Source organism: Anas platyrhynchos, chromosome 3, assembly GCF_047663525.1.
Source record: "Anas platyrhynchos isolate ZD024472 breed Pekin duck chromosome 3, IASCAAS_PekinDuck_T2T, whole genome shotgun sequence".
Classification (NCBI taxonomy): Eukaryota; Metazoa; Chordata; class Aves; order Anseriformes; family Anatidae; genus Anas; species Anas platyrhynchos.
The window spans coordinates 101,077,785-101,092,920 of NC_092589.1; the positions used below are offsets into that span (position 1 = coordinate 101,077,785).

Below are 15,136 nucleotides of genomic sequence, written 5' to 3' on the forward strand. Positions count from 1 at the left end.
ACCATGTTTTAGCACTTCAATGTCAGAGTTGTTTTTCCTAGGAAAGTATTTCAATATATGAAGATAAAATGTTGTATTAATATTGCTAGCGTTTTCATACACATATCTTCAGAGAAATATCTGATACTCTTTTCAGAAACTCTCAACAATGCTCAATAAAGAGGAAATAGCAACAACAACAGCTCAAAAGATAAATAATAGCATCTGAAATTGAACCAGTGTTCATCACAAGCAGTAATCTAAAATAAGTCATGTCTGTTACATACACATGCGCTTGGTAGAAGTATCAGTTTATGGAACAGCCTCAAGAGTTTAATGATAGACTTTGAAAGAATAAATCTTCTAAAGCAAAAAGTGGATGAATTCCAATTGTAAGTAAAAGTCTTACAGGATGAAATACAAGATCACAGAATTTAAGCTAAAAATTTTCCTAATGCATATCACAATTGCTTCTTATTTATTTTCTTTTATATTCTTTTATATTTTAGGTTTTGCCAAAACTGTCATTAATTAGATTTATTAATTAATTTAAATTAAATTAACTGAAAGTTAATTTTCCAGTGAACATCTTGCCAGTCTTCTGAAACCCTCAAGCATAATTTAGCAAAAAAGTGCAAAAATTAAGGGTTTTTCATAGAAAATGAAAGTCATATAGAACACAAGCCTTTTGTGGAATCCTTTGTGCTAGTTGCACTTACAGTTGAAAATTCAGATATTGATAAGAAGTCCTGTCTTCTCTTTATTTCTTAAGGCCGCTGGCAGCAGCAAGGTAGCATGGTAATAAAGAAAGTAGCTTCTTTCAAGGGAACAAATCATTGATGCCAATTAGTGTAGTACTTTAAGAAAAAACACTACCAATTATTATTACCTCTGCTTAATTGTGATATGAGAGTGTGTTTGATAGATACATTGCTGTTCCAGGTGTAGTCCTTCATCTACTATGAAGACTTTGCAAGACTTGCCTTTCTGCAAACCAGGCAGTGTTTATACTATGAATTGACAAGTATATTTAAAAACAAGATTAAGCTTGCTGAGCAACATGACTGTAAGTATTTCTGAGTCCAGAACTGATTTAACCCAGCTTCAGCTTGCCTAAAGTCCATGTTTAAAGAACCAGCAGCATGTCATTCATCCTAAAATATCACTGTGGCTGCTTTCAAGGTGCAGGCCTGACAGAAACGACAAATTAAATTACTAGTGTGGATTCAGAAATGCTTCCTTTTGAGGACATGACATTTTTCTTGCAGAGGTTTTAGAATCAATGACAGTTTAAAATTAAAATTAAAAAGGTAAAATAATTGAGTTGCCCAAGTTCAGCAAATAATATGTCACAAAAAGATAAAAAATTGACAATCACAGTGAACTATGATCTATTTATGTCTTTCCTATATTCTTAGTAGAAGCTTAATTATAGAGACATGTCTGATTAGGTTTCCCACTTAACGGAGGCCTTTTCATTCTACTTATGGTATGACTTCATGGTTGTCCCATGATGAGTAGTTACAGAATATGTTTTTAAAAGCAACAAAGCACTAGCCCACGTTGTCCTTCATAGGTCAGTGATTGCTAATGGGATATAGGATCATTCCCTCCTCCAGGTCAACAGCACACAGCTGTCCCAGGTGGATAGTGATTATGTGTCATTACAAACTGATCCTCATTCAGTGTTCTGTCAAAAATGAGATTTTTGTACTCAATCCATTTCTTAATGGACAGGTGTTGCAAGCAAATTGGCATTAATTGGCAACATTGTTGGTGATCTCAGCAGAAAGCCAAAGGTGTGAAATGAACCAGAGGATAAAAGCCGCAATTGAAGAGATTATCTCTAAACAGTCAATTTTTTTTTTTTAGTCCTTTGGAGGAATGGTGTGCAGAGCATGAGCAGCAGCTGTTTAGTAGACAGAAGGCTTGAAGTTCAAGCCAGCTCTGTACGCTGGGTCAGACCAAAGGATTATCTAGCCAAAAAGCTCGTCCCCAACAGATGCCCTCAAGACAATCCAAGAATAGAGGAAATATGTAGAATTATTTATAGGGTATGTTCTCTGCACCTCCAGTGATGTTTTGGATAGGTGCTTCCTGAACTAGAGTTTCTTATATACAGAAACGCATTCTTTCATTGTTTTTATCCTTCTGTATTTTAGGATCTTACTATATTTTTAGGGAAAGTGAGCCATTATATCCTAGTCCCTTGCTCTGTGTTCTTATATACACTTGTCATACAATCATGTCAGCTACTTCTTTTCCAGTCTAATTAGTCTTTGTTTACTTAATCATTATTTGCTTGAAAGTCATTCCATACTTTTCAACATCTGCTTTTCCTGCAACAGCAAGATGTTATTTTGAGTATTTATCATCTGTTCATAACCCATTACAGTCCAGGAAAAGTTAATATATTCTTACCTCATATGCATTAACATACATTTATCTATAATATTTTTAGCAGTCCTTTTAGCAGTCATTCAGTATCATGAGGTGCTTCTGCTGCAGTTTGCAGTTTGATCTTCTTTTTATTGTTTTTCATTACTTGTTTCACATTGTTGACTTCATCAGTCTATTGCTTACCATCTTGTCCACATCATCAATTGGTACGCTGAAGAGCATGTATATATGGGAGTCCACTGATAGTACACTCCGCTGCAAAAACTGTTTACTAACAAGTATTTTGCTTGCTCTATTAACCTAATTATTAATTTGTTTGAGGGCTTTGCCTTACTTCGTAGCAAATCAGTTAAGAATCTTTTGTTAAGGACAAGTGGTTTTTGGAAACCAAAGTACATCGTAACAATTGGTCCGCTCATTAATTAACTGCGTGGACAACTCTAAAAGATTTCTGAAGACCTCTGTTTGCAAAGACCTCTGTTTGCAAAAATTATATTGGCTTGCTTCTTCACCATGTTGTTTATCCCCATTTATCCACATTTTGAAGGGATGTAGTGAAGGATCTGTCTCTGATTGAAGTATTAGTAGATTATAGGGCAAACTGAACAAAATGGGCTGCTGGGCCTATGATAGTATTTAATTTTTATGCTATGGCCTTGTGGCCATGTGTATGCCCTCTTTTGTCTGTAACAAGATAAGGAGGGTTCTAATTTCCGTTCTACCATAAACAGGTTAGTATAATATGGCTTAGTAAGAAACAGAAATTTGAGACTTGAACCAGTTTGACCTCTTTATATCATTTCCCTATTCTTGGTCATTACTGGCTGGATCATGAGGTATGGATTCTACATGTATAACCCAGAACTAGGGTGGTGAAACACGTAACCATCTGAAAAACGCTTTCTCATATGTTTATCAAACACCAAAACTTTGAAATAGTCTACAGAAGCCAAATTTCCTTAGGAGTTTACACAAGTTATAACAGTTTAGCATTTAGAATCATAACTTTGAGATTAATAAATTTTGACCAAGGGTTTTCCCCCCTTTAATTAACAAATCCAGTGGATAATTGTGATGTAGATTTTCTAAAATTCTTATCTTTACTTTCAAGGAGATATTTCTTCTTTGCGCTGTTATCCTACTAAAGCATTTGACTGAAGTGTAAGGGACCACACTGAAATATCAAATTGCTAGTGACCCTTCCTTTTTCTTTTTTTTTTTTTTTCTGTAAAATACTCTTAAATTGAATATTACATAATAGACAGAATAGACCCTACTAAAAGAAATACAGGGTTCTTCTAAAAGAAATACAAGGTTTTCTTTCAGTTTGCAAGAAAAGTGTTTTTCTGTTTAAATTATCTAGATGTTACCTCTGTGTTGAGAGTGGAGAGGATGGGAGCAATAAGTGAAAATGGTTCCTATTTTGTGATTCCTGGATTTAAATTCAGTGATCATATTCAAGCATTTATGTTTAGCTGTAATAATCTACCTTCTACTTTATTCTTAGACATTTCAGCTTCTGGACAGGAATGTTAGACTCTGTTATCATTTTCAACTGTAGGTTGCCTGTCATTCTGTCAATGATTTTCATTTGTACAGAATGCTAAAATATGCATCAGTTTCCTCACTATGATATTACCAAGTTTAAACTAAGGTTTCAAGCCATCTTTTTGTGGCTAATTCTATGAAACAGAATTAATCAATGGACTTGATTATGAAATATTCATACTGAACATCAGGTGATCTCAGTCAAATGAAAGCTGGATTGTTCTAGGGATTGCAGATACTCTAAATGAAACTCTATGATTCTTTTCCTTAAAGAGTTTGCAGGGTACAAGATACTTTACTGTTAACCAACTCTGCCAATTTCACTACATTTTTTTTTATTTACTGGAGAAGTATTCCTCAATCACTAACTCTCAGTTATCCTGTTAGAATCTGAAAGTCAGTATTTTGATTTATTTAAAGAAATAGAGAGATCAGTAGCTGCTGACTATAAGAAAGAACTTCAGGAAAAAGAAAGAAGCAAACAAAAACCTAAAAGATTTATGAGCAGGAAGAAAAAAAATAGAAATGGAGCAATTCCCAGAATGCTCTCTTGAGTATTCCTTGAGTAGGTTTTATGTTTTTTTAACACCTGGGCATAAGAGAGTTGATGCTGGTCCATCATTTGGTTTATTTGCTTTTGTTCTACTTGGTGCATGTTTATGGCTCTTATAAAAATAACCATCTTTAAACTCACTCCTCTACTGGTAAGTTCTCTGGGGCAGGTAATTTCGGTCCAGATGAAGATAGCATAGATGCCTAACTTTGACCTAAACACCTATATCTCTTTGATTCTTTCTTTGATTCTTTTTTTTTTTTCTTTTTTTTTTTTTTTTGCCTGTCTGTACATAGTAATGGCTCTCTTTATAGAAAAGGGAGATATGCAGATGTCATGGTAGTGCAGAGCTATAAATACCAATTTAAAATTTCAAGTGCATTGTCTACATGTGTTCTGTAAGAAAATCCTAGCTCATTCTGTTGTTCATTTAATAAGCCTTTTATATGCTCATAATCATGATTATAAATCTGAATTGGTATGCTAAGCATTGGTTTCCATAATTTTCTAATCAGTTCATAATTTAATTGATATTTTACCTGTAAACACTATTTTCAAATCATTTGCAAAGAAAACCAGTTACCACCTTTGTCTTTTTTTTCTTTATTTTTCTTCACAGTTTAGACATAGTTTTGTACTTTCAGTCAGTGATACAATAGTGTAAACCTCTGGAGGTTTCTTCTCAAGGAAGAAACTGAATATTCTGCAACTATATTAAGATGTGTATTTCTTTGAAGTTCCCGGAAAGTTTTAGTGTCAGTAGTTCTTTGACAACTTTTAAAATTTCATAAGTATTTTATTTTAATCAGGTTTCATACTGTGTTGCTTTCATGCATTAATTAAATATTGAGTTGCAGTACATAAGATGCTACGCATATGACTAGACTGAACAATCTATATTACCTCTACTTCAGGTTTGACTAATAGCTGTATATTCAGGCTAATTCCTTTAGCTTAATTTGCATTGGCATTTGCACACATTTGTTTTAACATCATTTTCTTATGTACGCTGTAATGAGTAGATGATAAAAGTATGTCTTTTCACTGTTGTGAGATCTGGACATCCTCTACTGCTTGGAGAGTATCAGCAACCTTGTCTTTCCAATAGAAGCACTTGAAGGAGAACTTCTAAGATGAAATTTCCAAAATTCATCATTTCATATATAGGTAGTGATAACAAAGAAAACAGAGTTTTAAATCAACTATTAAATAATACTATGGATAAAAGTCTGTTGCATAAATAAGAAACCAGTCTTCTCAATGACTCCTGTAGTACTTTCATTAGGATACTGTGTCTTTTTCTTTGATAATTGAGGCATGTCAAAGAGTTCCATGGACTAAATTAGTTTAAGTCAAAAATGTAATTCATGTTGCATTTAGATAAAATTCAGGACATTTATGATTAAAACAAAACAAATTTCCTTCTTATTTTCAGTTATAAAAATATATGTGTTGGTAGTATTAAGGCAATATATATTATTTAGTATTAAGGCAATACTAAAATTAAGTCAAAATAGTATCAAATTATATCACATATATTGTCAAGATGGACAGCATTGCTTTCTTCGTGAATGCTTTTATTTCTCTACTAAATTCCAGAGTTATTAAATCTACAAAGTTTAAGAAACTAAAGTTTCTTAAATAGTTTTATCACTATATATTATTCCTTTCTGAGACAAGCAGAGCCAGAGATGAATATTCATGTTTTTTGCACTATGTTGTTTTGTAAACTGTACTTACTGATTCTCATTTATTCTGCACAGGCTCCATCATCACCTTCTTCACCCATAGCTAATGAACCAAAATATGAGAAGCGCTGGCTAGACACCTTATCAGTTCCTCTGTCAATGGCTCGAATCTCGAGGTACAAAGCTGGAACAGATAAATTAAGGTTTGTAATCTAAAAGGAGAAGCACTGTTTTAGTTAGCTGTACCTAATATTTTACTGTGGAGTGTTGGTTATGTAAGGATTCTTTGAGTGGAGATATGAAAGTCTTGTTATTAAAATCTATGTAGTCCATCTTCTCTTGAGATTAATGCTATGCATTACGATTATAAGACAAAGTAAAAAGACTGTAAATATAGCTCCTATAAATATGTTTTTGTAATCTGATGTACCTTGGGAATTCAGTTAGCATCAGCAGCTAGCACAGAGGTTAAGCTTGGCATTACTTGAATTAATTTTTAAGGTATTACATTTCACTCCATATCTCTGTAATAGAGTAAGTTCAGATATTGTCAGTAAACACTCCTTTTTCTTTAAAAATGATAACATTCTGCAAAATGTTATGTGCCTATCATTGTCATATAGGAACTCATACTGACAACAGATTTTCTAAAAGTAGAGGGTACAAACTGTTTTATTTTTCATCATAGAATCTTGCCACATCTCAGATACTTAGGCAATAGTTCATAAAGCAACAGTGGAGTAGGATAGCAAAGGTGATTGTTGTGGGCTTCAGGAAATAAGTAAAAGCAAAAGTGAAGGCTGTTGAAGCCTCAGCAAATAATATGCTTGGAAAAGTTCTAACATTTTGCAGCATGCATCATATTTTTTTTCTGCAATCCATTAAGCGTGGTAGGACTGCCACAAATCTGTCACTAATTGTGGTTCAAGTAGTCCACTGTTCTCCATATTTATGAGAACAGCAGTTCCTTCACTGTTGTTATTTTCCATTTTTTTTATGGGTTGCCCTATATTTATATATTTCTGATTTTTGAAAATGAGAGAATTGGAATCCTTCTTGAAGCATCAACTATTAAGGTCACCTGCTACCAGGAAGTATCAGAAATCAACATGTTTGTTTTTCCTTATCTATACCAGATTTGTTACCTGTTTCCAAAAAAAAAAAAAAAATGATGTGAATTATCATTTATTTTATTTTATTTTTTTGTAGGACAGTTATCCTGCTTTTAGCTTAGAGCAATTGGTCCCCTAAATCTGTTGGCGTCTCTTCTCCCAGACTTTGTGATGAAGTGTCACAGCTCAATAATAATAAATTGCAAAGAAAACTTTTAAGTTGTTCCACACCCTCTTCTGATCTCTTAATTCCATTTTAAAAAGTCTCTCATAACTTCCTCCACTACTTTCTTCCTTCCTCCTTCAGCTGACCTGTTCATTTGATCCAACACTTCCCAGTCTATCACAGGCCTCCAATCCATTCAGGTTGTAGAAGTTCTCCTGTGGATTAACTTAATTTATCTATGCGTGCACATTTAAGCATCAGCTCATCATCAGCTCATCATCAATGTTTGTGAATTTAAAGGATAAGTGGAAGAAGACAGAACATTTAAACCTTAGAATTCAGTTATCACCTTGATAGTTTGGAGCTGTTTAACTCCTGTTCTATGCACTCTATGCATTAGATGAAGCAATCCCAAGAGATTCCACTTCTGAAAACAGCTGCTGTACGTTTTGAAAATGCCTTGAAATAACATATCTTCTGATACTGTACTGTGTCTGGCTGGGGTGGAGTAAATATTCTACGTAGCAGCCTGCATGTGCCATGTTTTGGATTTTTGACTAAAATAATATTAATAACACACCAGTATTTTTGTTGTTGCTGAGCATCAAGGCTGTCTCTTTTTCCCACCCCCAACAAGTAGGCTAAGGGTGGATCAGAAGCTGGTAGGGGACACAATGTGGACAGCTGACCCAAATTGATCAAATGATTATTCCATGCCATTTAACATCATGGTCAGCAACAAAAACTATGGGGAAGGAGGTCTGGAAGGGTCTATATGATCGGTAAAGAGAATTCCTGCTTTTTCAATATAAAGGGAAACTGTGATCCTTGTCTTGAGAATCCTTGTCTTGAGAAGGCACTCTGGCACTGGTACAGCCCTGTCTCATTTTTAAGTCTGTATCGTTGAACAATTGAAACTATTTTCTATGGTGTCATATACACAGCTGTGCGCCTTCTCTTCTAGGTGGACAAAAAGGACATTTCCCCTACTCTTTCCCTGAATTAAATTCTGAAAGAGAGGTCTATATAATTCTTCTACCAAAATGATCTGTCTTTTTAGCTTTTGACATTCTCTTGAAACTTTGTAAAATATTACAGCTTGGGAAAGGATATTAAAGCCTGTATGATTATTTGGCCATCTATTCACTCACAGGTAACACTGAAAACACTGCTTTATCACCTCTGAAATTCTTCCAGATGGTCACAGAACACATAGCATACTCTTCTACTAAGATCAATCACTAACCGATTGTTTTAATATATAGCATTGTGTGTGCTAAGTATAGTACCCGTGAGTCCAACTACTCTTGCTGTTCTGATGTAATATACTGCTGTCAGACAGTCTAGAAAGCCCCTCTGACCTCATTATCACTTTTGCTTTCATATTTAAGATATGTGTATGTATTCCTAGTGTTTTAATAATCTAATTTTCAGACAACCTCAGGAACAAGGTCGAGCAGAGTCTGATTTATTACTGAAAGGCAACTTTTTGATGCCTTTGCTTTGTAAAAGGCAGAGTGTAACAATGTATAAACTGTTAGCATCTTCCTCAATATTTTTGACCATTTTCCTGTTAGAAACAGGTTATATAGTTAAAGCTTTCAGATAGGCTATGGCATATTTTTTAGTGTGGTTTAGATCAGATCTAGCCTAGTCTAATCAGATTGGGCCATATTATTTCCTTTGTGGTTAAAGTATGTTGTAGTATTTCATTGGAGTCTTCCAGTAACTTTGGCAAGAAAATACATACTTCTAGCTTTTGTGTCATAAGATGGTCAGGAGCACCTCTATCTGACTAGTATTCTTTTTTCATGGTGTAAGAAAAAGGAGTCATATTTTGACTTTCATTACACTGGATTTTTCATTTGACTTTTCCCACAAAGTCTGAAGATTAGTGACTTAATGACACAAGTATATCTTTAATATATTTTAGATTTTGCACTGTAGGTATTAACAGAAAAAAAAAAAAAAAAAAAAAAAGGAGAATGGGATAGGTGGTTTTCCTTCCTTATACATGAAGAGGAATGGAAAAAAAATACTGCAAAGAGTCTGAAGTCTCTTTTCCACATAACTAAACAAAATTTTAAAAATTCCCAACCCTAGAATATTTTAAAGGAAATATGAACATTGTAGTTGATGTTTCTCATCTTCTCAATGCAGGATCTTTCCAGTTATATCTTCAGAAAGTATGAACATCAAGATAAACATTATCTTAACTGCACAAATCACTTGTAATTAGTGCAGTTCATATTGATGGTATAATTGAAATATATTTGAATATCTTTGTAGCGTATAGGTTAGTCTGCTCTTTTTGATTACTTACTAGTTCATTGGCTTTTAAATGTTCTTGCTTTTATTATATAGCACCACTACTTTTGTAATTTTACAGTTCTCGCCAGTCCATTTGTGCTATTTTTCTCTGTAAGTATTAAGGTAGTATGGACAGTGAGAATTCTGCTCCTGTGAGTACACGCAATTGCTAGGAATGGAAACATTTTTTGACTGTTAAAGACAGAGTTGGTCACTAAATGTGATGCAAGTTTAACAGTGGAATAAGTAAGCCTTGCTTACCCAAAATAATTTGTTCCTGATGTCGTTTGCAGACTTTTTGTTTTTAAGATAGAAAGGTAAAGACCAGTAGTCATATAGAAGATGAAGAACATGGTTCTAGTCATTTATAATCTTTCATATTTTCTAACAGAATATATAGAACCTTATATATAGAACCTTATATATAGAACCTTATTTGGAACTATGTATAGGTATTTCTAGTCCTTACAATGGGCACTGACAGCCCTAGATAATCATTTTTGTTTGCTGTATTGACTGATGCTTTAAGTGAAGGTAGTATAGCTATAACCTCTTGAACATTGTAAGTTTAGAGACTGAAAAAAAATACGTATTTGGAAGATGGAAACTGAACAGAAGAAATGGGTGAGCTGGAAGTAACTCTGGTCCAGCACCTAAAAGCCCTTGTAGCTGTGATCCCAATTACAAAAACAACTTAATTAAATTCTGGTATTATTTGCTAAGGAGCGAAAGAGAATAGCATCTGATAAAAAGTAAGTAGAAAAAGAAAGCAAAGGTTTTGAGGGATGTTATTATCTCTTAAGGACTATCTGACTGATGATACAGAAAATAAAATTATACTAATTAAAATCATTAGTGACAGAATCAGCGTCCACTACACAGAAGAAGAGCACAATATGTTATGAAAGGATAGAACAATTGGAAATGGAATACAACATAATAGTGCCAAGTGTAGGGGAATGACATTAAAGATTCTTACTAGAACAAAAATCTAGAACAAATAAATTCATTTTCAATAGGAGCCTAATGGAGCCTTTTGGTGGACAGCAGCAGAGGAAGGAATGGATTAGGTCCATACCATAGTTAGGCAGAAAATAACCCTGGTACATCACTGTTCTGCAGACTTATGAAGGAAAAACAGATATTTTAGAATAAAGCAGGAGAAACAATTTCTAGAAATGAGAAGCATAAAAACCATTGTACAAACATTGCTAAAACCCGATCTAGAATCTGTGTACAATTCTGGTTGTTTGACTTAAAACATAAAATATGAATGGATACAGTACATAAGTGTGCAGTGTTTTTAGTTAATCATATAGAAATATAATATATCCTATTATTTTGATTTCTTAGCATGTTGGGTTAACAGGAAGGATAAATCAGGATAAAAATCAGCCAATGGTTTCTAACCACTGGAATGGTGGTATTCTAGAGCCGTCTCTGTAGTAGTGGAACTACTGCAATTTACAATTAGCAAAATAGGATTTAATAGCAATGAGATTTAATAGTAATGAGCATTGAGCAATATATGATTATTTTTTTTTAACTTGCAAATGACAAAGCATTGGGCATGATATCTATACATGACTTTTTCCTCCTGTGCTTCTAAGATATGTTTTACTGTTCTGTTAAATGTAGCAGCTTCTTATTCAAAAATTCATTATGTATATAATCCATTTCAAATATCACATGATTTTGAAGAAGAGTTATTTTTTTCTCTTCAGGTACATTTCCTCCTTTGAGCTCTAGTGTTTTAACATTTGTCAACTGGAAGGTTTTTTTGGCACTTAAGGAATTTAAACTTTTTTTTCTTTCCATTCAGCATAGATATGGAAAGTGAAAGCAATTTTCAATGACTTTTAGACCTGGTAGCCTTGTAATAAATGTGACATATTGCTGTGGGCAATGTTTTGTGATTTTTACCATGCCTATTGATTTTTGAGTGTAGTTATAAAGTACTGAAGAGCTTGGTACCTGCCTGTAAGGAAGTCTATTCTGTAACCTTTGTTCTGAATTTCTTGAGCTTTTTAGCACTACATAAAGTACTTTTTTTCTGTGTTTAGGAATATGATGTATAGAACAATTTATTGCTTTTTGCTACATTGTTAAGTTGATAAGTGAAAAAGTCATGAAATCTGAGATTTTCTTTTTAAAATTGTGCTATCCACCAATTTTTATTAGCTGCCTGACCACTGCCATGTGTGTATTTTATTAAAAAAAATGTTGAAATAAGTATTTCTAATACTACTTTTACAATTTTACTTAAGCAGCAAGATGTTCTGGAAGTCAGTTGCTAGGGGTCAGGTAAATACAGGCTCTTCTCAACAGACTGTTAACAGAGAGATGCCCAAGAAGTGAGTAGTTATTCTGTAGATCTCTCCATAATGAGAGACTGACACACCCTAATATAAAATAAGGGCTAACTCAGAGAAAAGTCAAGCAGGAAAAAGGAGCTAGACAGGAGCTATGCCATGCAGTTAGAATAAAGATCAGCACTGAATACTGATTCTTAAAGTTAGGGACCAATTTGGTACCTGTTCCTTATGTTTTGGCCAGAATTTAGACATTCTGGATGCAAGATATTTGCAGTCTAAAAGTGCATCAAAAATCAATGGCATCAAAATTAAGGGAATTGCTGCTGCTTTGAAGTCTAGGGCAATATAGTCACATGCTCAAACACATCGCTTTAATTCTGTTCAGTTGCAGGAAGCCTACTTATGGAGAGTGAGGTGGTTTATTTTATTTATTCTTCATCCTTATAATATTTAGCATCTAGTTTTAAAATCTGTACTGCAGCTAAGCACACGAATGTATGCGGGAACCATTCACCCTTTCCCCCGAAGTTGTGTTGCTCTGGAAAATTCATGTGGCACCTCTTAATTCTTAGTTCTAGTAAATAACCTCCTTTAGAAGACAGAACAGTGGAAAAGGAAAAGGAAAATAAATCCTTCTCCTCCCTCCCTTCCCCACCCCACCCCCCCCCCCAAAAAAAAAAAAAGAAAGAAAAAAAATAATATATATATACATAACAAATAACAAATTATTACTCCGGGGGATTGTGCATATTAATATTACCACAGAGTTCAAAGAATTACTACCTTTTCTCTGTTTCTGGAGGAAGTGAGACATACGTTTGTTGTCTTTTCTTCTGCTGTCTGACAAAATACTAAATTCCAATCCACCAGGGTTAGCTCAGCAAGACTCTGTCCCCACTAAATGCCTCAGGATAAATAGCCTTGAGGTTCTGTGGCAGGTCTGCTTTCTTCCCACTAACTTTGACACCAAAATAGCAATAAAGAATGCTGGAGCTAGCTGGATGTGTTGAAGCATGTAGCCTGTGGTGCTCATTATTTAGCTTTATCACTGTTGTTTTTCACAATATCTTTTTGTTCCAGAAATGCATTTTTTTCAGAGGCATAGACGGGTGTTATGGGAAAGAACCTGGTTTGCATTGTATTATCAATAATAGTAATAATAAAAATACGATAAAGGTATATTGTTCTTTCTTCTGAAAGCAGACAGGTTTTAGATTTCAAAGTAAACCTGCCACAGTGCTAAGTGAAAATCAAGCACATGGCCATGTATTTTTCTCTAACAAATGTGTTTGAATTCCATATACAGTATAAACAGTATATTCAAATCATCTGGAGAACTGAAAATGTTCAAGAAGTAATCTTTTGCATATAATTTAAACATAATGACCCTGATGAACTCTGTAGTCATGACAAAGAGTTGTTGTCATGACCTATAGACTCCCCTTATGTCAAAAGACATATAGTTCTTGAAACTGAAACTTAGCTGGCATTACAGTGGGAGGCAGTCCAGTAAAAATTGTCCAAGTATATATTGTGTTAGCCATCTTATATGTGCCAGAAAGAAAAAATCGTGTATTATATTTGAGATTTAAGCTACTGACCTATTAAGTCAGCTCTGAAGACATCATTAAGATAAATTTGATCTTCCTATAATGAATAATATGAAATACAGTTTGGTGGTTTATTATTTAAAATTTTAACCTCTCCAGCATGTTTCCATTGTGACAAAGGAGCACAAAGGAGAATCTAAAAATTTGTCTGCATGCTGATAACTTAAGGTAAAATGACGATCGCATAGGTTCTTTGGGACTATTCACATGCTCAAAATCTATGTGAGGTTCGAATTTAATGGATGAGATTCATCTCATCTGACTGTAGATATCTAGTAGTCATTCGTCTACAAATACACTAAATCCCTGGACTCACCTTGGAGTCATTGCATGGAAATAAGGATGTCTTGTGTTTCTTCTGTCTCGCACAGTCACTTATGATAAATAAAAATAGTTCCTGTGTTCAGCATGTCTCAATTCTAGAATCATAGAATAAGTCAGGCTGGAAGGGATGCCAGCGGTCACCCAGTCCTGTTCCCTGCTCAAAGGGAGATCTCTAATGAGATCACATCACACAGGGCGATGTGATATCCTGAACACCTTCCAGGATGGAGATTCTACAAACTTGATGGGCAACCTGTGCCGGTATTTGATCATCCTCACGAGAAAAACAAAAGAAAAAAAATGAAAAAATGAAAAACCTGATGTCAAATTGGAATTTGCCATGTTACAAATTGTGTCTGTTGCCTCTCACCTACTTAGGCAACAGAATTTTACTTGCCTGAATGGGGTGAAATTGAAATTCTCTCCCTTGAATTATCAAAAACCAATGATTGTGCTGAAATTATAAAACGCATATTGATAAAGATACATATATTCCATTCTCCACCCCACCACAGTGACCCATCCTACTACAGTTCTGCACTCAAGAGAGGACAGTAGCACGGTGATACTTCATATGTCTTTCAGTCATTCAGGCTGCTTCTGTTCTCCAGCAAGGCTCCTCAACCTCTTTCTTTGTTCTGCAACAAGTAAAGCATGCTGAGTCTGGCAGACTGTAATTCCACAGATTTTTCTCTCTGCAACAAAGCCAAGTATCTTGCACCTGCATACTACTCTCTTTTCAGCTGGTGACAGTACCCCTGTTAGTTCCCATCAGCAGTCCTAGCGTAACTTTTTGTGTGACTTCATGGGGTACAGGATAAGACACCTAATCAATGCTAGAGCCATCCCATCTCCCACAATCCTTTTTTTTTTTTTTTTCTTCTATGTGAGTTATTACAAATTTAATGGGATACAGCTGGGAGCTGTTAGTGGCGCATCAGTTAGATAGTATCTGTAGAAGCAAAATGTCTGTCACTTCAAATTATCTTAAATCATTACTCCGAGTTTAATACAAAATAAAGCAAAGTTACAATACTGGAAGCAAAATGTTCACTAAAAAAAAAGAAACAAACTTGACAGGCAATCCAAGCATATGTTTAATACCTCGATAGCTTTTTAGCTCAATAGTTT

General features: G+C 34.4%; 1 protein-coding gene across 8 annotated transcripts in view; it reads left to right on the forward strand.

Moving 5' to 3' along the window:
* Positions 1-15,136, forward strand: part of SNTG2 (syntrophin gamma 2) — a 292,459-nt gene that overhangs the window by 187,003 nt on the left and 90,320 nt on the right. For all 8 annotated transcript variants that reach the window (XM_072036394.1, XM_072036393.1, XM_072036392.1 and 5 more), the window contains one exon: positions 6,244-6,371. In XM_072036394.1, the coding sequence (XP_071892495.1) occupies positions 6,244-6,371 (128 nt within the window). The remainder of the gene's footprint in view (positions 1-6,243; positions 6,372-15,136) is intronic.